The sequence below is a fragment of the Salvelinus fontinalis genome, chromosome 33 (genome assembly GCF_029448725.1).
Source record: "Salvelinus fontinalis isolate EN_2023a chromosome 33, ASM2944872v1, whole genome shotgun sequence".
Taxonomy (NCBI): Eukaryota; Metazoa; Chordata; class Actinopteri; order Salmoniformes; family Salmonidae; genus Salvelinus; species Salvelinus fontinalis.
Window position 1 is genome coordinate 8222599 of NC_074697.1, and position 26605 is coordinate 8249203.

The window sequence follows — 26605 nt, forward strand, 5'->3', positions numbered from 1 at the left end:
GAGAGATAGAGAGAGTCGTCTGTTCCATATAGTAACCTAGTGAGGATGGAGAGATAGAGAGAGTTGTCTGTTCCATATAGTAACCTAGTGAGGATGGAGAGAGAGAGTTGTCTGTTCCATATAGTAACCTAGTGAGGATGGAGAGATAGAGAGAGTTGTCTGCTCCATATAGTAACCTAGTGAGGATGGAGAGATAGAGAGAGTTGTCTGTTCCATATAGTAACCTAGTGAGGATGGAGAGATAGAGAGAGTTGTCTGTTCCATATAGTAACCTAGTGAGGATGGAGAGATAGAGAGAGTTGTCTGTTCCATATAGTAACCTAGTGATGATGGAGAGATAGAGAGAGTTGTCTGTTCCATATAGTAACCTAGTGAGGATGGAGAGATAGAGAGAGTCGTCTGTTCCATATAGTAACCTAGTGAGGATGGAGAGATAGAGAGAGTCGTCTGTTCCATATAGTAACCTAGTGAGGATGGAGAGATAGAGAGAGTTGTCTGTTCCATATAGTAACCTAGTGAGGATGGAGAGATAGAGAGAGTTGTCTGTTCCATATAGTTACCTAGTGAGGATGGAGAGATAGAGAGAGTTGTCTGTTCCATATAGTAACCTAGTGAGGATGGAGAGAGAGAGTTGTCTGTTCCATATAGTAACCTAGTGAGGATGGAGAGATAGAGAGAGTTGTCTGTTCCATATAGTAACCTAGTGAGGATGGAGAGATAGAGAGAGTTGTCTGTTCCATATAGTAACCTAGTGAGGATGGAGAGATAGAGAGAGTTGTCTGTTCCATATAGTAACCTAGTGATGATGGAGAGATAGAGAGAGTTGTCTGTTCCATATAGTAACCTAGTGAGGATGGAGAGATAGAGAGAGTTGTCTGTTCCATATAGTAACCTAGTGAGGATGGAGAGATAGAGAGAGTTGTCTGTTCCATATAGTAACCTAGTGAGGATGGAGAGATAGAGAGAGTTGTCTGTTCCATATAGTAACCTAGTGAGGATGGAGAGATAGAGAGAGTTGTCTGTTCCATATAGTAACCTAGTGAGGATGGAGAGATAGAGAGAGTTGTCTGTTCCATATAGTAACCTAGTGATAGAGAGATAGAGAGAGTCGTCTGTTCCATATAGTAACCTAGTGATGATGGAGAGATAGAGAGAGTTGTCTGTTCCATATAGTAACCTAGTGAGGATGGAGAGAGAGAGTTGTCTGTTCCATATAGTAACCTAGTGAGGATGGAGAGATAGAGAGAGTTGTCTGCTCCATATAGTAACCTAGTGAGGATGGAGAGATAGAGAGAGTTGTCTGTTCCATATAGTAACCTAGTGAGGATGGAGAGATAGAGAGAGTTGTCTGTTCCATATAGTAACCTAGTGATAGAGAGATAGAGAGAGTCGTCTGTTCCATATAGTAACCTAGTGATGATGGAGAGATAGAGAGAGTTGTCTGTTCCATATAGTAACCTAGTGAGGATGGAGAGATAGAGTTGTCTGTTCCATATAGTAACCTAGTGAGGATGGAGAGATAGAGTTGTCTGTTCCATATAGTAACCTAGTGAGGATGGAGAGATAGAGTTGTCTGTTCCATATAGTAACCTAGTGAGGATGGAGAGATAGAGTTGTCTGTTCCATATAGTAACCTAGTGAGGATGGAGAGATAGAGAGAGTTGTCTGTTCCATATAGTAACCTAGTGAGGATGGAGAGATAGAGAGAGTTGTCTGTTCCATATAGTAACCTAGTGAGGATGGAGAGATAGAGAGAGTTGTCTGTTCCATATAGTAACCTAGTGAGGATGGAGAGATAGAGAGAGTTGTCTGTTCCATATAGTAACCTAGTGAGGATGGAGAGATAGAGAGAGTTGTCTGTTCCATATAGTAACCTAGTGAGGATGGAGAGATAGAGAGAGTCGTCTGTTCCATATAGTAACCTAGTGAGGATGGAGAGATAGAGAGAGTTGTCTGCTCCATATAGTAACCTAGTGAGGATGGAGAGATAGAGTTGTCTGTTCCATATAGTAACCTAGTGAGGATGGAGAGATAGAGTTGTCTGTTCCATATAGTAACCTAGTGAGGATGGAGAGATAGATAGAGTTGTCTGCTCCATATAGTAACCTAGTGAGGATGGAGAGAGAGTCGTCTGTTCCATATAGTAACCTAGTGAGGATGGAGAGATAGAGAGAGTTGTCTGTTCCATATAGTAACCTAGTGAGGATGGAGAGATAGAGAGTTGTCTGTTCCATATAGTAACCTAGTGAGGATGGAGAGATAGAGAGAGTTGTCTGTTCCATATAGTAACCTAGTGAGGATGGAGAGATAGAGAGAGTTGTCTGTTCCATATAGTAACCTAGTGAGGATGGAGAGATAGAGAGAGTTGTCTGCTCCATATAGTAACCTAGTGAGGATGGAGAGATAGAGAGAGTTGTCTGTTCCATATAGTAACCTAGTGAGGATGGAGAGATAGAGTTGTCTGTTCCATATAGTAACCTAGTGAGGATGGAGAGATAGAGAGAGTCGTCTGTTCCATATAGTAACCTAGTGAGGATGGAGAGATAGAGAGAGTTGTCTGTTCCATATAGTAACCTAGTGAGGATGGAGAGATAGAGAGAGTTGTCTGTTCCATATAGTAACCTAGTGAGGATGGAGAGATAGAGAGAGTTGTCTGTTCCATATAGTAACCTAGTGAGGATGGAGAGATAGAGAGAGTTGTCTGTTCCATATAGTAACCTAGTGAGGATGGAGAGATAGAGAGAGTCGTCTGTTCCATATAGTAACCTAGTGAGGATGGAGAGATAGAGAGAGTTGTCTGTTCCATATAGTAACCTAGTGAGGATGGAGAGATAGAGAGAGTTGTCTGCTCCATATAGTAACCTAGTGAGGATGGAGAGATAGAGTTGTCTGTTCCATATAGTAACCTAGTGAGGATGGAGAGATAGAGAGAGTTGTCTGCTCCATATAGTAACCTAGTGAGGATGGAGAGATAGAGAGAGTCGTCTGTTCCATATAGTAACCTAGTGAGGATGGAGAGAGAGAGAGAGTTGTCTGTTCCATATAGTAACCTAGTGAGGATGGAGAGATAGAGAGAGTCGTCTGTTCCATATAGTAACCTAGTGAGGATGGAGAGAGAGAGAGAGTTGTCTGTTCCATATAGTAACCTAGTGAGGATGGAGAGATAGAGAGAGTTGTCTGTTCCATATAGTAACCTAGTGAGGATGGAGAGATAGAGAGAGTTGTCTGTTCCATATAGTAACCTAGTGAGGATGGAGAGATAGAGAGAGTTGTCTGCTCCATATAGTAACCTAGTGAGGATGGAGAGATAGAGAGAGTTGTCTGTTCCATATAGTAACCTAGTGAGGATGGAGAGATAGAGAGAGTTGTCTGTTCCATATAGTAACCTAGTGAGGATGGAGAGATAGAGAGAGTTGTCTGTTCCATATAGTAACCTAGTGAGGATGGAGAGAGAGAGTTGTCTGCTCCATATAGTAACCTAGTGAGGATGGAGAGATAGAGAGTTGTCTGTTCCATATAGTAACCTAGTGAGGATGGAGAGATAGAGAGAGTTGTCTGTTCCATATAGTAACCTAGTGAGGATGGAGAGATAGAGAGAGTTGTCTGTTCCATATAGTAACCTAGTGAGGATGGAGAGATAGAGAGAGTTGTCTGTTCCATATAGTAACCTAGTGAGGATGGAGAGATAGAGAGAGTTGTCTGTTCCATATAGTAACCTAGTGAGGATGGAGAGATAGAGAGAGTTGTCTGTTCCATATAGTAACCTAGTGAGGATGGAGAGAGAGAGAGAGTTGTCTGTTCCATATAGTAACCTAGTGAGGATGGAGAGATAGATAGAGTTGTCTGTTCCATATAGTAACCTAGTGAGGATGGAGAGATAGAGAGAGTTGTCTGTTCCATATAGTAACCTAGTGAGGATGGAGAGAGAGAGTTGTCTGCTCCATATAGTAACCTAGTGAGGATGGAGAGATAGAGAGAGTTGTCTGTTCCATATAGTAACCTAGTGAGGATGGAGAGATAGAGAGAGTCGTCTGTTCCATATAGTAACCTAGTGAGGATGGAGAGATAGAGAGAGTCGTCTGTTCCATATAGTAACCTAGTGAGGATGGAGAGATAGAGAGAGTTGTCTGTTCCATATAGTAACCTAGTGAGGATGGAGAGATAGAGAGGTAGGGAGAGTTTTCTATCTGTGCTGTAGTGTGTTGTCTATCTGTGCTGTAGTGTGTTGTCTATCTGTGCTGTAGTGTGTTGTCTATCTGTGCTGTAGTGTGTTGTCTATCTGTGCTGTAGTGTGTTGTCTATCTGTGCTGTAGTGTGTTGTCTATCTGTGCTGTAGTGTGTTGTCTATCTGTGCTGTAGTGTGTTGTCTATCTGTGCTGTAGTGTGTTGTCTATCTGTGCTGTAGTGTGTTGTCTATCTGTGCTGTAGTGTGTTGTCTATCTGTGCTGTAGTGTGTTGTCTATCTGTGCTGTAGTGTGTTGTCTATCTGTGCTGTAGTGTGTTGTCTATCTGTGCTGTAGTGTGTTGTCTATCTGTGCTGTAGTGTGTTGTCTATCTGTGCTGTAGTGTGTTGTCTATCTGTGCTGTAGTGTGTTGTCTATCTGTGCTGTAGTGTGTTGTCTATCTGTGCTGTAGTGTGTTGTCTATCTGTGCTGTAGTGTGTTGTCTATCTGTGCTGTAGTGTGTTGTCTATCTGTGCTGTAGTGTGTTGTCTATCTGTGCTGTAGTGTGTTGTCTATCTGTGCTGTAGTGTGTTGTCTATCTGTGCTGTAGTGTGTTGTCTATCTGTGCTGTAGTGTGTTGTCTATCTGTGCTGTAGTGTGTTGTCTATCTGTGCTGTAGTGTGTTGTCTATCTGTGCTGTAGTGTGTTGTCTATCTGTGCTGTAGTGTGTTGTCTATCTGTGCTGTAGTGTGTTGTCTATCTGTGCTGTAGTGTGTTGTCTATCTGTGCTGTAGTGTGTTGTCTATCTGTGCTGTAGTGTGTTGTCTATCTGTGCTGTAGTGTGTTGTCTATCTGTGCTGTAGTGTGTTGTCTATCTGTGCTGTAGTGTGTTGTCTATCTGTGCTGTAGTGTGTTGTCTATCTGTGCTGTAGTGTGTTGTCTATCTGTGCTGTAGTGTGTTGTCTATCTGTGCTGTAGTGTGTTGTCTATCTGTGCAGTAGTGTGTTGTCTATCTGTGCAGTAGTGTGTTGTCTATCTGTGCTGTAGTGTGTTGTCTATCTGTGCTGTAGTGTGTTGTCTATCTGTGCTGTAGTGTGTTGTCTATCTGTGCTGTAGTGTGTTGTCTATCTGTGCTGTAGTGTGTTGTCTATCTGTGCTGTAGTGTGTTGTCTATCTGTGCTGTAGTGTGTTGTCTATCTGTGCTGTAGTGTGTTGTCTATCTGTGCTGTAGTGTGTTGTCTATCTGTGCTGTAGTGTGTTGTCTATCTGTGCTGTAGTGTGTTGTCTATCTGTGCTGTAGTGTGTTGTCTATCTGTTTGAGATCTAAGCATCTGGGGTTCTCCCTAATCGTTCCTTATTGAGATCCCATTGGCTATTTCAACACGCTCGGGCTTCTCGACCAAGGGTGCGTAGGAGGGATCATACATTAAACATAGGTGTTCTCCCGTGTGTCCTGACAACCAGACTCTGCTGAGTAAGAGGGTAATGCATGGACACAAACAGCCACTCACATCTGTATCCTCCCCATCTCTCCCCTCTCTCCTTGCTTCAGCATTATAATGTGGTGATGGGAGTGGGAGTGTAATGCTGGGCAGTGTAGGCATATGCAAGCTGGAATGTACTTACTTTGGGAGCCAGAAAGTGGGAAGACTTGTTAACAACCCACTTGGGTAGTGAACCTGGGTGAGGGAAGAAGAGAGGGAGACATTTCCATGTTACACCATGGCGTGTCATCCAGGGTCAAATAGCTCAAGGGTGATTTACAGATAATTAGATGGCGAGATTATCAGAGTTTTAAGATCTTAACAGAGAGAAAGCAATAAAGAGAGAGAGTGAGAGCGAGAGAGCGAACAAGAGGGCGAGAGAGCTGGAGAAGGAAAGTGCGAGAGAGCTGGAGAAGGAAAATGCGAGAGAGCTGGAGAAGGAAAATGCGAGAGAGCTGGAGAAGGAAAATGCGAGAGAGCTGGAGAAGGAAAGTGCGAGAGAGCTGGAGAAGGAAAGTGCGAGAGAGCTGGAGAAGGAAAATGCGAGAGAGCTGGAGAAGGAAAATGCGAGAGAGCTGGAGAAGGAAAATGCGAGAGAGCTGGAGAAGGAAAGTGCGAGAGAGCTTGAGAACGAGAGTGAGAGATGGAGAACGAGAGTGAGAGATGGAGACCGAGAGTGAGAGATGGAGACCGAGAGAGAGAGAGACCGAGAGAGAGAGAGACCGAGAGAGAGAGAGACCGAGAGAGAGAAAGAGAACAAGAGAGAGAACAAGAGAGAGAGAGAGAGAACAAGAGAGAGAACAAGAGAGAGAGACAGAATAATACCAGAAAGCAACCTGGAACCAAAATATCCAAACACTCTTAGATAACTTTCTGGATTCCACATTCACTCACAGTAAAGAAGGCATCAATCTGGCAGTAAAAAACATCAACTATATATTCAGGCAAACGGCAAAAGAAGCAGAATTGAAATTGATAAAAAACAAAACAAAAAAGATCACAGATGACAACTGGTTTGATGCAGATTGTAAAATTATAAGGAAAAGACTTAGAACACTATCCAACCAAAAGCACAGAGACCCAAATAATGGTGAATTACGCCTTCATTACTGTGAGACTCTAAAACTCTATAAACGTAACACTCAGAACCAAAACAGCACAGTACAACAGCAAGCAGCTGACACTAATTGAGGAGTCCATAAACACAAACAACTTCTGGCAAAATTGGAAAAAACGAAAAAAAAATCTAAACAAGAGGAATTAGCGATACGAAATGGTAACATAAGGACAACCCATTTGAAAACACTCTATAACACCGTTCAAATTGACACAAACGCAGAACAACGGCAAATTCATGAGAAGTTGAATGGATTAGAAAAAGTTATAAAGGACAATCAAAATCCATTGGACTCCCCAATTACTGACCAGGAGCTCTATAAGAAACTTCAGGCTCTCAAATGTAAAAAAACATGTGGACCTGATGGCATCTTAAATGAGATGCTCAAACTCACTAGTGCAACATTTCAATTGGATATATTAAAACGGTTTAATTTGATCCTGAGTGTAGGTTATTTCCCTGACATCTGGAATCAAGGACTCATAACCCCAATCTTTAAGAATGGAGACAAATTCGACCTTAACAATCAGAGGCATTTGTGTGAACAGTAACCTGGGGAAGGTTTCTGTAGTAATATAAATGTAAGAGTTCTAAACTTCCTTAATAAGCACAATGCCTTGAGTAAAAGCCCAATTGGATTTATACCAAAACATTGCATAACTGATCATATTTACACCCTACACACCCTGATAGATAAACATGTCCACCAAAATAATAACAAAATATACGCTTGCTTTATCGACTTCCAAAAAGCATTTGATTCTATTTGGTATACAGGACTGTTCTACAAAGTTATTGGAATTGGTGTAGGGGGTAAAACATATGACATAATTAAATCAATGTATACTGGCAATATGTGCAGCATTAAAATTGGCAAGAAAAGAACAGAATTCTTTAACCAGGGGCGGGGCCTTCGTCAGGGTTGCAATCTGAGCCCTGCACTCTTCAATATTTACATCAACGAATTAGCCACTATTCTAGAAAAATCCCCAGCCCCTGGTGTTAAGTCTCCACAATTCAGAAGTTAAATGCCTACTCTTCGCAGGTGACCTATGCCTGCTGTCACCCACAGCACATGGCCTACAACAGAGCCTAGACCTGCTAGAGCAGTACTGCCAGACCTGGGCCCTGGCAGTAAACCCCAAAAAGACTAAAATAATGATTTTCCAGAGAAGATCCAGATCTCAGGGAATTATACCAAAGGTCTCAATTGGTACAAAATATATAGAGTACTGCACACACTACAATTACTTAGGTTTAAAAATAATCTCAACTGGACACCTTAATGAGTCATCCCATTAAAACCCTGCATGCAGAGTTCTGTAAGATTCTCCTACATGTCCAAGGTTTGAAAGAGCTCTCTGATGAGAGTAGGCTACCACTCCTGTTGGGGGAGGACGCAGAGAGCTGTGGGTTGGCAGCGCACTACATTGCTGCCTGCCATAAGTTGAGGGACAGTGTCTGACAGACCAATCAACCTGCACATGTACTCTACTGTATGTTTATTGTTATTGTTGAATGTGTTGGTTATTTTGACACTTGGTTATTGTTGTTGTGAATGAACTGAGAGAGAAAGCACGCAGGGCATTCTACTGTCACGCCCTGGCCTTAGTATTCTTTGTTTTTCTTTATTATTTTAGTTAGGTCAGGGTGTGACATGGGGAATGTTTATGTTTTGTTAGTTTTGGGTGTTTATATGGTAAAGGGGTTATGGGGTGTAGTATATGGGTTTGTGTTGAGTGTAGATGTCTAGCGTTGTCTATGTATGTTTAGTTGTCTAGGGGAGTCTATGGTTACCTGAATGAGTTCCCAATTAGAGACAGCTGATTTCGGTTGTCTCTGATTGGGAGCCTTATTTAGGGTAGCCATAGGCTCTCATTGGTTGTGAGTAATTGTCTATGTAGAACGTTTGTAGCCTGTATGTATGTGCACAACGTTTGTAGCTTCACGGTCGTTTTGTTGTTTTGTTATTTTGTTTAAGTGTTTCGTGTTTATTGTTTGTCATCTTTTAAAATAAAAGAAGATGGCTTATTTTCCAACTGCTGCATTTTGGTCCGTCAATCCGCCACACGATCGTGACAGAATTACTCACCATAGGACCAAGCGGCATGGAAGGCGGCAACAGGACCTACCTACACAGGATTTCTGGAGTTGGGAGGACGAATTGGAAGGAGATGGACCTTGGGATCAACCTGGAGAATATCGCCTCCCTCGTGAAGAGCTGGAGGCAGCGAAAGCCGAGAGGAGGCGATATGAGGAGGCAGCACGGAGACAAGGCTGGAGACCCGTGAGTACAACCCAAAAATTTCTTGGGGGGGGCCTTAAAGGGAGTGTGGCGAAGTCAGGTAGGAAACCTGCGCCTACTCCCTGTACTTACCGTGGAGAGCGGGAGTACGGGCAGACACCGTGTTACGCAGTAGAGCGCACGGTGTCTCCTGTACGCGTGCATAGCCCGGTTCGGTACATATCAGCTCCACGTATCGGCCGGGCTAGACTGAGCGTTGAGCCGTATGTCATGAAGCCGGCCCAACGCATCTGGTCACCAGTGCGTCTCCTCGGGCCGGCGTACATGGCACCAGCCTTACGCATGGTGTCCCCGGTTCGCCTACATAGGCCGGTGCGGGTTATTCCACCTCCCCGCACTGGTCAGGCGACGGGGAGCATACAACCAGGTAAGGTTGGGCAGGCTCGGCGTTCAAGGGAGCCAGTACGCCTGCACGGTCCGGTATTTCCGGCGCCACCTCCCCGCCCCAATCCAGTACCACCAGTGCCTCCTCCACGCACTAGCTATATGGTGCGTGTCTCCAGCCCTTTACCACCAGTGTCTAAACCACGCACCAAGCCTCCTGTGTGTCCCCAGAGTCCTGTGCGTCCTGTTGCTGCTCCCCGCACTAGCCCTGAGATGCGTGTCCCCAGCCCGGTGCCACCAGTCCCGGCACCACGCACCAGGCCTACAGTGCGCCTCAGCCGGCAGGAGTCTGCCGTCTGCACAGCGATGACTGAACTGCTCGTCTCCCCAGCGCCATCTGAGCCATCCGTCTCCCCAGCGCCATCTGAGCCATCCGTCTCCCCAGCGCCATCTGAGCCATCCGTCTGCAATGAGCCTGCAAAGCCGCCCGTCTGCCATGAGCCTGCAAAGCCGCCCGTCTGCCATGAGCCCACTGAGCCGTCCGCCAGACAGGAGCCGCTAGAGCCGCCAGCCAGACAGGAGCCGCTAGAGCCGCCAGCCAGACAGGATCTGCCAGAGCCGCCAACCAGACAGGATCTGCCAGAGCCGCCAACCAGACAGGATCTGCCAGAGCCGCCAACCAGACAGGAGCAGCCAGATCAGTCAGCCAGCCATGAGCAGCCAGATCCGTCAGCCAGCCATGAGCAGCCAGATCCGTCAGCCAGCCATGAGCAGCCAGATCCGTCAGCTAGCCATGAGCAGCCAGATCCGTCAGCTAGCCATGAGCAGCCAGATCCGTCAGCTAGCCATGAGCAGCCAGATCCGTCAGCTAGCCATGAGCAGCCAGATCCGTCAGCTAGCCATGAGCAGCCAGATCCGTCAGCTAGCCATGAGCAGCCAGATCCGTCAGCTAGCCATGAGCAGCCAGATCCGTCAGCTAGCCATGAGCAGCCAGATCCGTCAGCCAGCCATGAGCAGCCAGATCAGTCAGCCAGCCATGAGCAGCCAGATCCGTTAGCCAGCCATGAGCAGCCAGATCTGTCAGCCAGCCATGGGCCGTCCCTCAGTCCGGAGCTGCAGTCCCTCAGTCCGGAGCTGCAGTCTCTCAGCCCGGAGCTGCCATTCCTCAGCCCGGAGCTGCCATTCCTCAGTCCGGAGCTGCCATTCCTCAGTCCGGAGCTGCCATTCCTCAGTCCGGAGCTGCCCCTTACCCTGGTGCTGCCCCTTACCCTGGTGCTGCCCCTTACCCTGGTGCTGCCCCTTACCCTGGTGCTGCCCCTTACCCTGGTGCTGCCCCTTACCCTGGTACTGCCCCTGACCCTGGTACTGCCCCTTAGTCCGGAGCTGTCCCTTAATGCAATGGGATTAATGTGGAGAGGGGTCATTTTGAAGAGGCTTAGGAGGTGGTTAGGGACTGTGGTGAAGTGGGGACCACGACCAGAGCCGGAGCCGTCACCGTGGAGGGAAGCCCACCCAGACCCTCCCCTAGACTGTGTATGGTGCGCCCGGAGTTCGCGCCTCAAGGGGGGGGTTATGTCACGCCCTGGCCTTAGTATTCTTTGTTTTTCTTTATTATTTTAGTTAGGTCAGGGTGTGACATGGGGAATGTTTATGTTTTGTTAGTTTTGGGTGTTTATATGGTAAAGGGGTTATGGGGTGTAGTATATGGGTTTGTGTTGAGTGTAGTCTATGTATGTTTAGTTGTCTAGGGGAGTCTGAATGAGTGGTTACCTGAATGAGTTCCCAATTAGAGACAGCTGATTTCGGTTGTCTCTGATTGGGAGCCTTATTTAGGGTAGCCATAGGCTCTCATTGGTTGTGAGTAATTGTCTATGTAGAACGTTTGTAGCCTGTATGTATGTGCACAACGTTTGTAGCTTCACGGTCGTTTTGTTGTTTTGTTATTTTGTTTAAGTGTTTCGTGTTTATTGTTTGTCATCTTTTAAAATAAAAGAAGATGGCTTATTTTCCAACTGCTGCATTTTGGTCCGTCAATCCGCCACACGATCGTGACATCTACACCATTAAAAAGCCAATTCAAATTGAAATACCTATTAAAATTTGGCTAAAACTAATTGAATATGTCATTGAACCAATTGCACTTTATGGCAGCGAGGTGTGGGGTCCACTTACAAAACAAGATTCCACCCAATGGGATAAACATCCCATTGAAACCCTGCATGCAGAGTTCTGTAAGATTCTCCTACATGTCCAGAGGAAAACTACAAACAATGCATGCTGAGCAGAATTAGGCAAATATCCAAAAATAAAAACTCAAAAAAGAGCAATTCAGATTTGGAAACATCTAAAATACAGTGACCCCCTCTCATATCACTGCCAAGCCCTGCAATGCCAAGAGCTGAGCAAAGAAAAGAGTCCCCTCATCCAGCTGGTCCTGGGGCTGAGTTCACAAACCTGTTCTACTAACACACTGAAGCCTCAGGACCAGAACATCCAATCAATCAGAATAAACCATATTACAACACAGTCAAAACAAAACTACATTGCTTATTGGGAAACACAAGCACAAACACAAAGCAAAATGCAGTGCTATCTGGCCCTAAATCAACAGTACACCGTGGCTAACTATTTGACCATGTTTACTGATCAAAACCTAAAACCTTGACAAAGTACAGGCTCAGTGAGCACAGCCTTGCCATTGAGAAGGGTGGACACAGGAAAACCTGGCTCCCTGTAGAGGAAAGGCTGTGCAACCACTGCACCACAGCAGAACCTGAGACGGAGCTGCATTTCCTGACAAAATGTCAAAAATATAAAACAATTAGAGGGTCATTTCCCCAAATTTGAAACCCTTATTCAAGGTTTGAAAGAGCTCTCTGATGAGAGTAGGCTACCACTCCTGTTGGGGGAGGACGCAGAGAGCTGTGGGTTGGCAGCGCACTACATTGCTGCCTGCCATAAGTTGAGGGACAGTGTCTGACAGACCAATCAACCTGCACATGTACTCTACTGTATGCTTATTGTTATTGTTGAATGTGTTGGTTATTTTGACACTTGGTTATTGTTGTTACTGTTGTCCGGTTGACCATTTTGATTCTCATTTTTTTTTCATATTGTATATATCCAAAATAAGCTTTGGCAATACATACATTATTACATCATGCCAATAAATCAAATTTAATTGAATTGAGAGAGAGAGAGACAGAGAGAGAGAGAGAGAGAGAGAGAGACGGAGAACAAGAGAGAGAGAGACGGAGAACGAGAGAGAGAGAGATGGAAAACGAGAAAGAGAGAACGAGAACGAGAGAGAGAGATGGAGAACGAGAGAGAGAGAGATGGAGAACGAGAGAGAGAGAGATGGAGAACGAGAGACCGAGAGAGATGGAGAGACGGAGAACGAGAGAGAGAGACGGAGAACGAGAGAGAGAGAGAGAGAGAGAGACGGAGAACGAGAGAGAGAGACGGAGAACGAGAGAGAGAGAGAGAGAGAGAGAGAGAGAGAGAGAGAGAGAGAGAGAGAGAGAGAGAGAGAGAGAGAGAGAGATGGAGAACGAGAGATGGAGAGCGAGAGAGAGAGAGAGACGGAGAACGAGAGAGAGAGAGACGGAGAACGAGAGAGAGAGAGACGGAGAACGAGAGAGACGGAGAACGAGAGAGACGGAGAAGGAGAGAGAGAGAGAGAGAGAGAGAGAGAGAGAGACGGAGAACGAGAGAGAGAGAGAGACGGAGAACGAGAGAGAGAGAGAGAAAGACGGAGAACGAGAGAACGAGAGAGAGAGAGATGAGAACTGGAGACAGATGGAGAACAAGAGATGGAGAGCGCGAGAGAGAGATGGAGAGCGCGAGAGAGAGATGGAGAGCGCGAGAGAGAGATGGAGAGCGCGAGAGAGAGATGGAGAGCGCGAGAGAGAGATGGAGAGCGCGAGAGAGAACGAGAGAGAGAGATAGAGAAATGTTACGTCATGCCAACAAAGCAAATTGAATTGAATTGAGAGAGAGCTGAGAACGAGAGAGAGAGAGAGAGAGAACGAGAGAGAGAGAGAGAACGAGAGAGAGAGAGAGAGAACGAGAGAGAGAGAGAGAACGAGAGAGAGAGAACGAGAGAGAGAGAACGAGAGAGAGAGAACGAGAGAGAGAGAGAGAACGAGAGAGAGAGAGAGAACGAGAGAGAGAGAACGAGAGAGAGAGAACGAGAGAGAGAGAACGAGAGAGAGAGAGATGGAGAACGAGAGAGAGAGAGATGGAGAACGAGAGAGAGAGAGATGGAGAACGAGAGAGAGAGAGATGGAGAACGAGAGAGAGAGAGATGGAGAACGAGAGAGAGAGAGATGGAGAACGAGAGAGAGAGAGATGGAGAACGAGAGAGAGAGAGATGGAGAACGAGAGAGATGGAGAACGAGAGAGATGGAGAACAAGAGATGGAGAGCGCGAGAGAGAGATGGAGAAATGTTACGTCATGCCAATAAATCAAATTTAATTGAATTGAGAGAGAGAGAGAGAGACAGAGAGAGAGAGAGAGAGAGAGAGAGAGAGACGGAGAACAAGAGAGAGAGAGACGGAGAACGAGAGAGAGAGAGATGGAAAACGAGAAAGAGAGAACGAGAACGAGAGAGAGAGATGGAGAACGAGAGAGAGAGAGATGGAGAACGAGAGAGAGAGAGATGGAGAACGAGAGACCGAGAGAGATGGAGAGACGGAGAACGAGAGAGAGAGACGGAGAACGAGAGAGAGAGAGAGAGAGAGAGACGGAGAACGAGAGAGAGAGACGGAGAACGAGAGAGAGAGAGAGAGAGAGAGAGAGAGAGAGAGAGAGATGGAGAACGAGAGATGGAGAGCGAGAGAGAGAGAGAGACGGAGAACGAGAGAGAGAGAGACGGAGAACGAGAGAGAGAGAGACGGAGAACGAGAGAGACGGAGAACGAGAGAGACGGAGAACGAGAGAGACGGAGAATGAGAGAGAGAGAGAGAGAGAGACGGAGAACGAGAGAGAGAGAGAGACGGAGAACGAGAGAGAGAGAGAGAAAGACGGAGAACGAGAGAACGAGAGAGAGAGAGATGAGAACTGGAGACAGATGGAGAACAAGAGATGGAGAGCGCGAGAGAGAGATGGAGAGCGCGAGAGAGAGATGGAGAGCGCGAGAGAGAGATGGAGAGCGCGAGAGAGATGGAGAGCGCGAGAGAGAGATGGAGAGCGCGAGAGAGAGATGGAGAGCGCGAGAGAGAGATGGAGAACGAGAGGGAGAGAGAGAACGAGAGAGAGAGATAGAGAAATGTTACGTCATGCCAACAAAGCAAATTGAATTGAATTGAGAGAGAGCTGAGAACGAGAGAGAGAGAGAGAGAGAGAGAACGAGAGAGAGAGAGAGAACGAGAGAGAGAGAACGAGAGAGAGAGAACGAGAGAGAGAGAGAGAACGAGAGAGAGAGAGAGAACGAGAGAGAGAGAGAGAACGAGAGAGAGAGAGAGAACGAGAGAGAGAGAGAAAACGAGAGAGAGAGAGAGAACGAGAGAGAGAGAGAGAACGAGAGAGAGAGAACGAGAGAGAGAGAACGAGAGAGAGAGAACGAGAGAGAGAGAACGAGAGAGAGAGAACGAGAGAGAGATGGAGAACGAGAGAGAGATGGAGAACGAGAGAGAGAGAGATGGAGAACGAGAGAGAGAGAGATGGAGAACGAGAGAGAGATGGAGAACGAGAGAGAGAGAGATGGAGAACGAGAGAGAGAGAGATGGAGAACGAGAGAGATGGAGAACGAGAGAGATGGAGAACAAGAGATGGAGAGCGCGAGAGAGAGATGGAGAGCGCGAGAGAGAGCACGAGAGAGACGGAGAATGAGAGAGAGAGAGAGGGAGAGAGAGAGACGGAGAACGAGAGAGAGAGAGAGACGGAGAACGAGAGAGAGAGAGAGAAAGACGGAGAACGAGAGAACGAGAGAGAGAGATGAGAACTGGAGACAGATGGAGAACAAGAGATGGAGAGCGCGAGAGAGAGATGGAGAGCGCGAGAGAGAGATGGAGAGCGCGAGAGAGAGATGGAGAGCGCGAGAGAGAGATGGAGAGCGCGAGAGAGATGGAGAGCGCGAGAGAGAGATGGAGAGCGCGAGAGAGAGATGGAGAGCGCGAGAGAGAGATGGAGAGCGCGAGAGAGAGATGGAGAACGAGAGGGAGAGAGAGAACGAGAGAGAGAGATAGAGAAATGTTACGTCATGCCAACAAAGCAAATTGAATTGAATTGAGAGAGAGCTGAGAACGAGAGAGAGAGAGAGAGAACGAGAGAGAGAACGAGAGAGAACGAGAGAGAGAGAACGAGAGAGAGAGAACGAGAGAGAGAGAGAGAACGAGAGAGAGAGAACGAGAGAGAGAGAGAGAACGAGAGAGAGATGGAGAACGAGAGAGAGATGGAGAACGAGAGAGAGAGAGATGGAGAACGAGAGAGAGAGAGATGGAGAACGAGAGAGAGAGAGATGGAGAACGAGAGAGAGAGAGAGAACAAGAGAGAGAGATGAGAATGGGAGAGAGATGGAGAACAAGAGATGGAGAGCGCGAGAGAGAGCACGAGAGAGAGAGAGAGAGAGATGGAGCTGGAGAGAGAGAGAGAGAGAGAGACGGAGAACGAGAGAGACGGAGAACGAGAGAGAGAGACGGAGAACGAGAGAGAGAGACGGAGAACGAGAGAGACGGAGAACGAGAGAGAGAGACGGAGAACGAGAGAGAGAGACGGAGAACGAGAGAGAGAGAGAGAGAGAGAGAGAGAGAGAGAGAGAGAGAGAGAGAGAGAGAGAGATGGAGAACGAGAGATGGAGAGCGAGAGAGAGAGAGAGACGGAGAACGAGAGAGAGAGAGACGGAGAACGAGAGAGAGAGAGACGGAGAACGAGAGAGAGAGAGACGGAGAACGAGAGAGACGGAGAACGAGAGAGACGGAGAACGAGAGAGACGGAGAACGAGAGAGAGAGAGAGAGACGGAGAACGAGAGAGAGAGAGAGACGGAGAACGAGAGAGAGAGAGAGACGGAGAACGAGAGAGAGAGAGAGAAAGACGGAGAACGAGAGAACGAGAGAGAGAGAGATGAGAACTGGAGACAGATGGAGAACAAGAGATGGAGAGCGCGAGAGAGAGATGGAGAGCGCGAGAGAGAGATGGAGAGCGCGAGAGAGAGATGGATAGCGCGAGAGAGAGATGGAGAGCGCGAGAGAGAGATGGAGAGCGCGAGAGAGAGATGGAGAACGAGAGGGAGAGAGAGAACGAGAGAGAGAGATAGAGAAATGTTACGTCATGCCAACAAAGCAAATTGAATTGAATTGAGAGAGAGCTGAGAACGAGAGAGAGAGAGAGAGAACGAGAGAGAGAGAGAGAACGAGAGAGAGAGAGAGAACGAGAGAGAGAGAACGAGAGAGAGAGAACGAGAGAGAGAGAGAGAACGAGAGAGAGAGAACGAGAGAGAGAGAACGAGAGAGAGAGAACGAGAGAGAGAGAACGAGAGAGAGAGAACGAGAGAGAGATGGAGAACGAGAGAGAGATGGAGAACGAGAGAGAGATGGAGAACGAGAGAGAGATGGAGAACGAGAGAGATGGAGAACGAGAGAGATGGAGAACGAGAGAGAGAGAGATGGAGAACGAGAGAGAGAGAGATGGAGAACGAGAGAGAGAGAGATGGAGAACGAGAGAGATGGAGAACGAGAGAGATGGAGAACGAGAGAGATGGAGAACAAGAGATGGAGAGCGCGAGAGAGAGATGGAGAGCGCGAGAGAGAGCACGAGAGAGACGGAGAATGAGAGAGAGAGAGAGAGAGAGAGAGAGACGGAGAACGAGAGAGAGAGAGAGAGACGGAGAACGAGAGAGAGAGAGAGAAAGACGGAGAACGAGAGAACGAGAGAGAGAGATGAGAACTGGAGACAGATGGAGAACAAGAGATGGAGAGCGCGAGAGAGAGATGGAGAGCGCGAGAGAGAGATGGAGAGCGCGAGAGAGAGATGGAGAGCGCGAGAGAGAGATGGAGAGCGCGAGAGAGAGATGGAGAGCGCGAGAGAGATGGAGAGCGCGAGAGAGAGATGGAGAGCGCGAGAGAGAGATGGAGAGCGCGAGAGAGAGATGGAGAGCGCGAGAGAGAGATGGAGAGCGCGAGAGAGAGATGGAGAACGAGAGGGAGAGAGAGAACGAGAGAGAGAGATAGAGAAATGTTACGTCATGCCAACAAAGCAAATTGAATTGAATTGAGAGAGAGCTGAGAACGAGAGAGAGAGAGAGAGAGAACGAGAGAGAGAGAGAGAACGAGAGAGAGAGAGAGAACGAGAGAGAGAGAACGAGAGAGAGAGAGAGAACGAGAGAGAGAGAACGAGAGAGAGAGAGAGAACGAGAGAGAGAGAGAGAACGAGAGAGAGATGGAGAACGAGAGAGAGATGGAGAACGAGAGAGAGATGGAGAACGAGAGAGAGATGGAGAACGAGAGAGAGATGGAGAACGAGAGAGAGATGGAGAACGAGAGAGAGATGGAGAACGAGAGAGAGAGAGATGGAGAACGAGAGAGAGAGAGATGGAGAACGAGAGAGAGAGAGAGAACAAGAGAGAGAGATGAGAATGGGAGAGAGATGGAGAACAAGAGATGGAGAGCGCGAGAGAGAGCACGAGAGAGAGAGAGAGAGAGATGGAGCTGGAGAGAGAGAGAGAGAGAGAGACGGAGAACGAGAGAGACGGAGAACGAGAGAGACGGAGAACGAGAGAGACGGAGAGAGAGAGAGAGAGAGAGACGGAGAACGAGAGAGAGAGAGACGGAGAACGAGAGAGAGAGAATGAGAGAGAGAGATGGAGAGAGATGGAGAACGAGAGAGATAGAGATGGAGAACGAGAGAGAGAGAGATGGAGAAATGGAGAACGAGAGAGAGAGAGAGAGAGAGAGAGAACAAGAGAGAGAGATGAGAACGGGAGACAGATGGAGAACAAGAGATGGAGAGCGCGAGAGAGAGATGGAGAGCGCGAGAGAGAGAGAGAGAGAGAGAGAGAGAACAAGAGAGAGAGATGAGAATGGGAGAGATATAGAGGTCAAGAGATGTAGAGCACGATAGAGAGATGCAGAGCGCGAGAGAGAGATGGAGAGCGCGAGAGAGAGATGGAGAGCGCGAGAGAGAGCGCGAGAACGAGAGAGGGAGGGAGAACAAGAGAGAGAGAGGGAGAACAAGAGAGAGAGAGGGAGAACAAGAGAGAGAGAGGGAGAACAAGAGAGAGATGTTACGTCATGCCAACAAAGCAAATTGAATTGAATTGAGAGAGAGAGAGCTGAGAGAGAGAGAGAGAGAGAGAGAGAGCTGAGAGAGAGAGAGCTGAGAGAGAGAGAGCTGAGAGAGAGAGAGCTGAGAGAGAGAGAGCTGAGAGAGAGAGAGCTGAGAGAGAGAGAGAGAGCTGAGAGAGAGAGAGAGCTGAGAGAGAGCGAGAGAGCTGAGAGAGAGCGAGAGAGCTGAGAGAGAGCGAGAGAGCTGAGAGAGAGCGAGAGAGCTGAGAGAGAGCGAGAGAGCTGAGAGAGAGCGAGAGAGCTGAGAGAGAGCGAGAGAGAGAGAGAAGACAGGCTATGTGCACACTGCCCACAAAATGAGGTGGAAACCGAGCTGCACTTCCTAACCTCCTGCCCAATGTATGACCATATTAGACACATATTTCCCTCAGATCACACAGATCCACAAAGAATTCGAAAACAAATCCAATTTTGATAAACTCCCATATCTACTGGGTGAAATTCCACAGTGTGCCATCACAGCAGCAAGATTTGTGACCTGTTGCCACAAGAAAAGGGCAACCAGTGAAAAACAAACACCATTGTAAATACAACCCATATTTATGCTTACTTATTTTAACTTGTGTGCTTTAACCATTTGTACATTGTTACAACACTGTATATATTTAATATGACACTCGTAATGTCTTTATTGTTTTGAAACTTCTGTATGTGTAATGTTTACTGTTAATTAGTTTTGTTTGTTTCACTTTTGTGTATTGTCTACCTCATTTGCTTTGGCAATGTTAACACATGTTTCCCATGCCAATAAAGCCCCTTGAATTGAATTGAATTGAATTGAGAGAGAGAGAGAGAGAGAGAGAGAGAAACAGAAGAAACACTAGCTGACATCGTTCTGTTGATGGACTCAAATGGGAAGTTTGTTCAGGAAAAGAAACTTTTCCATAGACACAAAACGAGAAAGGTGTGGTGCCCAACAACGCAGAGTGCCATGGAGCTGCTTGATAAGGCCCATCTCGGGTCGCCAAGCCACATAATCATACACACCGGAAGCAACGACCTGCGTACTCAGCAGGAGAGGGTGGCGACTTCACTACGGGGAATGATTGAGAAGGCCTCCGCAATCTTCCCCAACTCAAGGATCGTGGTGTCAACCCTTCTACAGAGGAAGGACTTCCACCCTGCCACAATCCAAAGAATAAACGCCAGCCTATCCCGGGACTGTGCCCTGCGATCCAATGTACACCTGGCCCACCATCCCACCCTCGATCTGGACTGTCTCTATGACCATGTTCACCTGTACAGGGAGACAGTCCCCATCCTTGCCAAGACTTTCAAGGACGTCGCTTTAAACCGCAGCCCGACCTGTCCACCCAGGAACAGCGGAGCAATCTCCACCCCGCCGAGATCACCGAGACAACACCCCGGACCAGCACTCTGGACCCCCCAGCCACGACCACAGCACCAACAACCTCAATGCCCACCACAGCCAGCGCAGCACAGACCACCCCAGACGAGCTTCAGAGCCACCCAGACGAGGCCTCCCACCCCCCTGCCCCCCACCGCAGACCCACACTTGGAGGAGCCACAGCCCAGCAGGCAGAGCTACGCACAGGCTGTGAGAGGAGCAACTGGCCCAGCCCCCACCAACCAAATGAGTGACATTAAACAAATGCTGAGTCTACTATGCTCACATGTGATAAGCCGAGGGTCATGGATGCTCACATGTGATAGGCCGAGGGTCATGGACGCTCACATGTGATAGGCCGAGGGTCATGGACGCTCACATGTGATAGGCCGAGGGTCATGGACGCTCACATGTGATAGGCCGAGGGTCATGGACGCTCACATGTGATAGGCCGAGGGTCATGGACGCTCACATGTGATAGGCCGAGGGTCATGGACGCTCACATGTGATAGGCCGAGGGTCATGGACGCTCACATGTGATAGGCCGAGGGTCATGGACGCTCACATGTGATAGGCCGAGGGTCATGGATGCTCACATGTGATAGGCCGAGGGTCACGGTAAGATGAGCACAAGAACTCCACCATCCTCACACTACATCCACCCAAGTGGCATGACACAAATCCTATCTTAAATGATAAACAAATCACATTTGCATAATAAGAGTTTACTTTAATTGAAAAATCCTATTTTAATAGTTCTTGTTTGGATTGTTAGTGTTTGTCTCATTTTGAAGGTAAAGAAAAAAAAAGTTATGAAATCTTTTTACGTTGCATGTTGGAATTTACAAGGATTGAAGTCCTCTGCTTTTGGGCAAAAGAGCAGAAACCCAGACTTCCTGAAAGAAATGGATGATGTTGATATTGTAGTACTACAGGAAACATGGTGCAGAGGTGATGTTTCCACTGGCTGTCCACTAGGTTATAGGGAGATAATCATACCATCCACTAAATTAAAAGGAATCAAACAGGGCAGAGACTCAGGGGGAATGTTAATATGGTATAAATCTGAACTAACTAATTCAATCGAATTGATCAAAACAGGGGAATCTGGTTAAAAATCAACAAGGAGGCTGTCTTGACAGATAAAAACGTCTTCCTCTGTGCCACACACACCCCCCACCCGCAGTCACCCTACTTCTATGAAGAGAGTTTCTCCATTCTAGAGGGGGAGATTAGTCACTTTCAGGCCCAAGGCAACGTACTGGTCTGTGGAGACCTGAATGCTAGAACAGCAGAAGAACTAGACACTATTAACAGTCCTGGGGATAAACACCTACCAGGAAGCAACAACCTTTCCCTCCCCACATACCCCCACAGAAACAACTATGACAAAGTGAAAAACAAAAACGGAGTACAGCTCCTGAAGCTCTGTCGAACACTGGGTCTGTACATAGTCAATGGTAGGCTGAGAGGAGACTCTTTTGGTAGGTACACTTACAGCTCATCCCTTGGCAGCAGCACTGTAGACTACTTCCTCACCGACCTCAACCCAGAGTCTCTCCGAGCCTTCACAGTCAGCCCACTAACACCTCTCTCAGACCACAGTAAAATTACAGTGTATCTGAGAAGAGCAGAACCCAGCCATGAAGCATCACGGCCCAATAAATTACATGGTACTAAACAGGCCTATAGATGGAGTGCAAACAGTACAGACATCTACCAAAAAGCAATTAGTAGCCAAAAAATACAATCTCTCCTGGACAACTTTTTAGCCTTAACATTCTCCTACAGCAACGAAGGTGTAAATTTGGCCGTTTGGAACATAAACTTTATATTTGGCAAATTAGCCTCCTTGGCTAATCTAAAGAAGCATAAGAGCAAACCAAAAATAACAGATAATGAAAAATGGTTTGATAATGATTGCAAAAATCTAAGAAAGTCATTGAGAAATATATCTAATCAAAAACACAGAACCAGACAATAGAACAATAGGCCTTCAATATGGGGAAACACTGAAGCAATACAAACACACCCTAAGGACAATACAGGAACAGCACATTAGAAATCAGCTGGATGGAATTGAGGAATCCATAGAATCAAACCACTTCTGGGAGAATTGGAATAAATTAAACAAACCTCAACAGGAGGAATTGGCTATCCAAAATGGGGATATGTGGAGAAATCAATTTGCAAACCACTACAGCAATATAACAAAGAGCCCAGAACAAAAAGATATTAAAGAAAAATCACAAATCCTTGAATCAGCAGTCAAAGACTATCAGAATCCTGTGGATACCCCAATTACAGAAGAAGAATTATTGGAAAAACTATGCACTCTCCAACCCAAAGAGGCCTGTGGTGCTGATGGTATTTTAAATTAAATGATCAAATAAACAGACCACAAATTCAAATTGGCTATACTCAAACTCTTCAACATTATCCTCACTGCAGGTATTTTCCCCGATATGTGGAACCAGGTATTGATCACACCAATCTATAAAAATGGAGACAAATTTGACCCAAATAATTACAGAGGAATTTGCGTTAACAGCATCTTGGGGAAAATTCTCTGCAGTATTATAAATAGCAGACTACATCATTTCCTTGATGAACACAACGTCCTGAGCAGAAGCCAGATTGGATTTCTAAAAAAATTATCGTACAACAGACCACATTTACACCCTCCACACTCTAATTGACAAACAAGTAAACCAAAACAAAGGCAAAATCTACTCGTATTTTGTAGATTTCAAGAAAGCATTTGATTCAATTTGGCACGAAGGTCTTTTTTATAAACTAATAAAAAGTGGTATTGGAGGGAAAACATATGTTATTAAATCAATGTACATTAAAAACAAATGTGTGGTTAAAATTGGCAACAAGCAAACAGCCTTCTTTTCTCAGGGAAGGGGAGTGAAACAGGGCTGCCCAATAAGTCCAACACTATTTAACATCTACATTGATGAATTGGCAAAAACATTAGAAGATACACAACCCTGAAATCAAGCATCTGCTGTACGCAGATGACCACACAGCAGCACCTAGATCGTCCTCACGGGTTCTGTCAGACCTGGGCTCTGACCATTAACCTAAAAAAAAATATATATATAATGATATTCCAAAAAAGGTCAGGAAATCAGGATGACAAATATAAATTCTATTTGGACACAGTTCTATTAGAACACACCAAAAACGACACATATCTAGGACTAAATATCAGCAACACAGGTAGCTGTGAACGAGCTGAGAGACAAAGCAAGAAGAGCATTCTATGCCATTAAAAGGAACATTAAAATAGAAATTCCAAATAGAATCTGGCTCAAAATTTTCCAATCGGTTATAGAACCAGTTGCTCTATATGGCAGTGAAGTATGGGGTCAACTCTCTAATAATGAATTCACCAAATGGGAAAAACATCCAATTGAAATACTGCATGCAGAGTTTTGCAAGACTGTATTGCAAGTACAAAGAAAACCTCCAAATAATGCATGTAGGGCAGAATTGGGCCAATACCCCCTCCTCATTCGAATAGAAAAAAGAGCCAGCAAATTTTACAACCATCTAAAAACAAGTGACCCCAAAACATTCCATCACACAGCTTTACAATGTCAAGAGATGAAACAAGAGAAGAGTCCCCTCAGCCAGCTGGTTCTGAGGCTCAGTTCACCAACCCAAACCAACCCCATAGAGCCTCAGGACAGCATCTCGCCCAACCAAATCATCACAAAACAAAAATAAAAATATATCACCTTTTGGAAAGACACCACAAAAAAGTAAACTTCAATGCTATTTGGCTCTAAACAGACAGACCGGTCGTCACAGACAAACCTGGCTGCCCAGAGAGGACAGGCTGTGCTCACTCTGCTCCAGAGGAGAGGTAGAGACAGAGCTGCATTTCCTATTACACTGTGACAAATACTCAGACCTAAGAGAATATTTATTTCCCAAAATTATAATTCAATACAAAGAATTTGAAACTATAAAATATGAAGAAAAAAATCTCATATTTATTGGGTGAAAAGCCAAAATGTGCAGTTTTGGCAGCCAAATATGTGTCCTCCTGCCACAACCTGAGGGACAGCCAATGAAAAGTACAATGTAATGTTGATAATTTTTCCCATCTTGTTTTGTTTCGTCTTTCATACCATGTCATGTGTCTTCTCAGTCATGTTGACACTGTTCTACTACCATTGCTTTAATGTATTGTTGTTCTGATTAATATTGTTGTTGTTAATGGTAATACCATGTCCACTACTACTATTATTATTGCTGTTGGTCCCACCATTTATTTATTTATTTATATATTTATATATATATATATATATATTTATTTATTTATTTATTTATTTATATATATATATACACTTTGACAATGTGAGTAATAATGAACTTGCCATGTCAATAAAGTCAATTGAACTGAGTTGAAAGATGGAAAACGAGAGAGAGAGATGGAAAACGAGAGATGGAAAACGAGAGAGAGAGAGATGCGGGACTGTCCCTGTCCTCCAGATGCAGTTACTATGGCAATTTCTGTTGAAAGAAGGTCCTGAGTATGAATCATTCATTAACTCTCCAAGCACATTAACATTACATTTAAGTCATTTAGCAGACATTAACCACCTGGTGGCTCCTGAGAGGACGGCTCATAATAATGCCTGGAATGGAGACAATAGAATGGTATCAGACACGTGGTTTCCATGTGGTTCATACCATTCCATCGACTCCATTCCAGCCATTACTATGAGCCGTCCTCCCCTCAGAAACCTCCACTGAGTCTTGTGTGTATTACCTTTTGGGTCCACGTGTGCCAGGTAGGTAAGAGTGCAGTGGTTCGGTCCGTGGCTCTGGATCAGGTAGCCAGTCTGGATGGACACAGCTCGTACCATGTCCTTCTTTGGGGGGTATTTCTACAGGAACAGTGGAACAGACCTAGTTAGCACAGAACACCCCTATCTGAGGAAATGGTCTCAACCACTGACACTTAGTTCAATTGCTGTAAATATAATTGCCTCCAGATATTTGGGTGTGTTTTGCATGAGTGCACAATACAGCCAGAACATGCTGTCACGACTTCCGCCGAAGTCGGCTCCTCTCCTTGTTCGGGCGGCGTTCGGCGATCGACGTCACCGGCTTTCTAGGCATCGCCGCTCCATTTTTCATATATCCATTTGTTTTGTCTTGTTCCATACTACACACCTGGTTTTCATTCCCTAATCACACTGAATGTATGTAGTCCTCTAAACCCAAAAACTCTCACCTCTCACTAAACCCAAAAACTCTCACCTCTCACTAAACACAAAAACTCTCACCTCTCACTAAACCCAAAAACTCTCACCTCTCACTAAACCCAAAAACTCTCACTAAACCCAAAAACTCTCACCTCTCACTAAACCCAAAAACTCTCACCTCTCACTAAACCCAAAAACTATCACCTCTCACTAAACCCCAAAACTCTCACTAAACCCCAAAACTCTCACTAAACCCCAAAACTCTCACTAAACCCAAAAACTCTCACTAAACCCAAAAACTCTCACCTCTCACTAAACCCAAAAACTCTCACCGCTCACTAAACCCAAAAACTCTCACCTCTCACTAAACCCAAAAACTCTCACCTCTCACTAAACCCAAAAACTCTCACCGCTCACTAAACCCAAAAACTCTCACCGCTCACTAAACCCAAAAACTCTCACCGCTCACTAAACCCAAAAACTCTAACCTCTCACTAAACCCAAAAACTCTCACCTCTCACTAAACCCAAAAACTCTCACCTCTCACTAAACCCAAAAACTCTCACCTCTCACTAAACCCAAAAACTCTCACCTCTCACTAAACCCAAAAACTCTCACCTCTCACTAAACCCAAAAACTCTCACCTCTCACTAAACCCAAAAACTCTCACCTCTCACTAAACCCAAAAACTCTCACCTCTCACTAAACCCAAAAACTCTCACCTCTCACTAAACCCAAAAACTCTCACCTCTCACTAAACCCAAAAACTCTCACCTCTCACTAAACCCAAAAACTCTCACCTCTCACTAAACCCAAAAACTCTCACCTCTCACTAAACCCAAAAACTCTCACTAAACCCAATAACTCTCACCAAACCCAATAACTCTCACCAAACCCAATAACTCTCACCAAAACCAATAACTCTCACCAAACCCAATAACTCTCACCAAACCCAATAACTCTCACCAAACCCAATAACTCTCACCAAACCCAATAACTCTCACCAAACTCAATGTGAGAAAAGTAGCTATGTTTGTGTGGATGTTTTGTATGTGGATGTATGTTGTGTTTTATAGCGTCTTGCAGGTTTGTTGAGTGTTTGCGTGTGGAAGCTTACAGCAGCAGCAGTCACATGAGTTTTCCACTTAACATTGATCACACACACAGCACAAAGAGAGAGAAAGAGAAATGTGTTGAGTGCTTCCTTCTACACAGGATGCCTCGATCTCGCTCTCTTCCTCCACTGGGCAGAAAAACAACCACAGCATGTGGGCCTAATTCCAAACCAAACCGTTATCCCCTTCCTTTCTGCCCTAGGTGACTAGTCTTGTCAGTTCTGATTGAACAGGAGAA

The 26605-nt window shown here is 45.9% G+C and overlaps 1 protein-coding gene across 1 annotated transcript in view; it reads right to left on the reverse strand.

Annotated features, from left to right (window-relative positions):
- LOC129831707 (START domain-containing protein 10-like) overlaps positions 1 to 26605 on the reverse strand; it is a 45591-nt gene that overhangs the window by 10689 nt on the left and 8297 nt on the right. The window contains exons 4-5 of the mRNA XM_055895089.1: positions 24814 to 24931; positions 5790 to 5842 (exon numbers count right to left, since the gene is read on the reverse strand). Of these exons, the coding sequence (XP_055751064.1) occupies positions 5790 to 5842; positions 24814 to 24931 (171 nt within the window). The remainder of the gene's footprint in view (positions 1 to 5789; positions 5843 to 24813; positions 24932 to 26605) is intronic.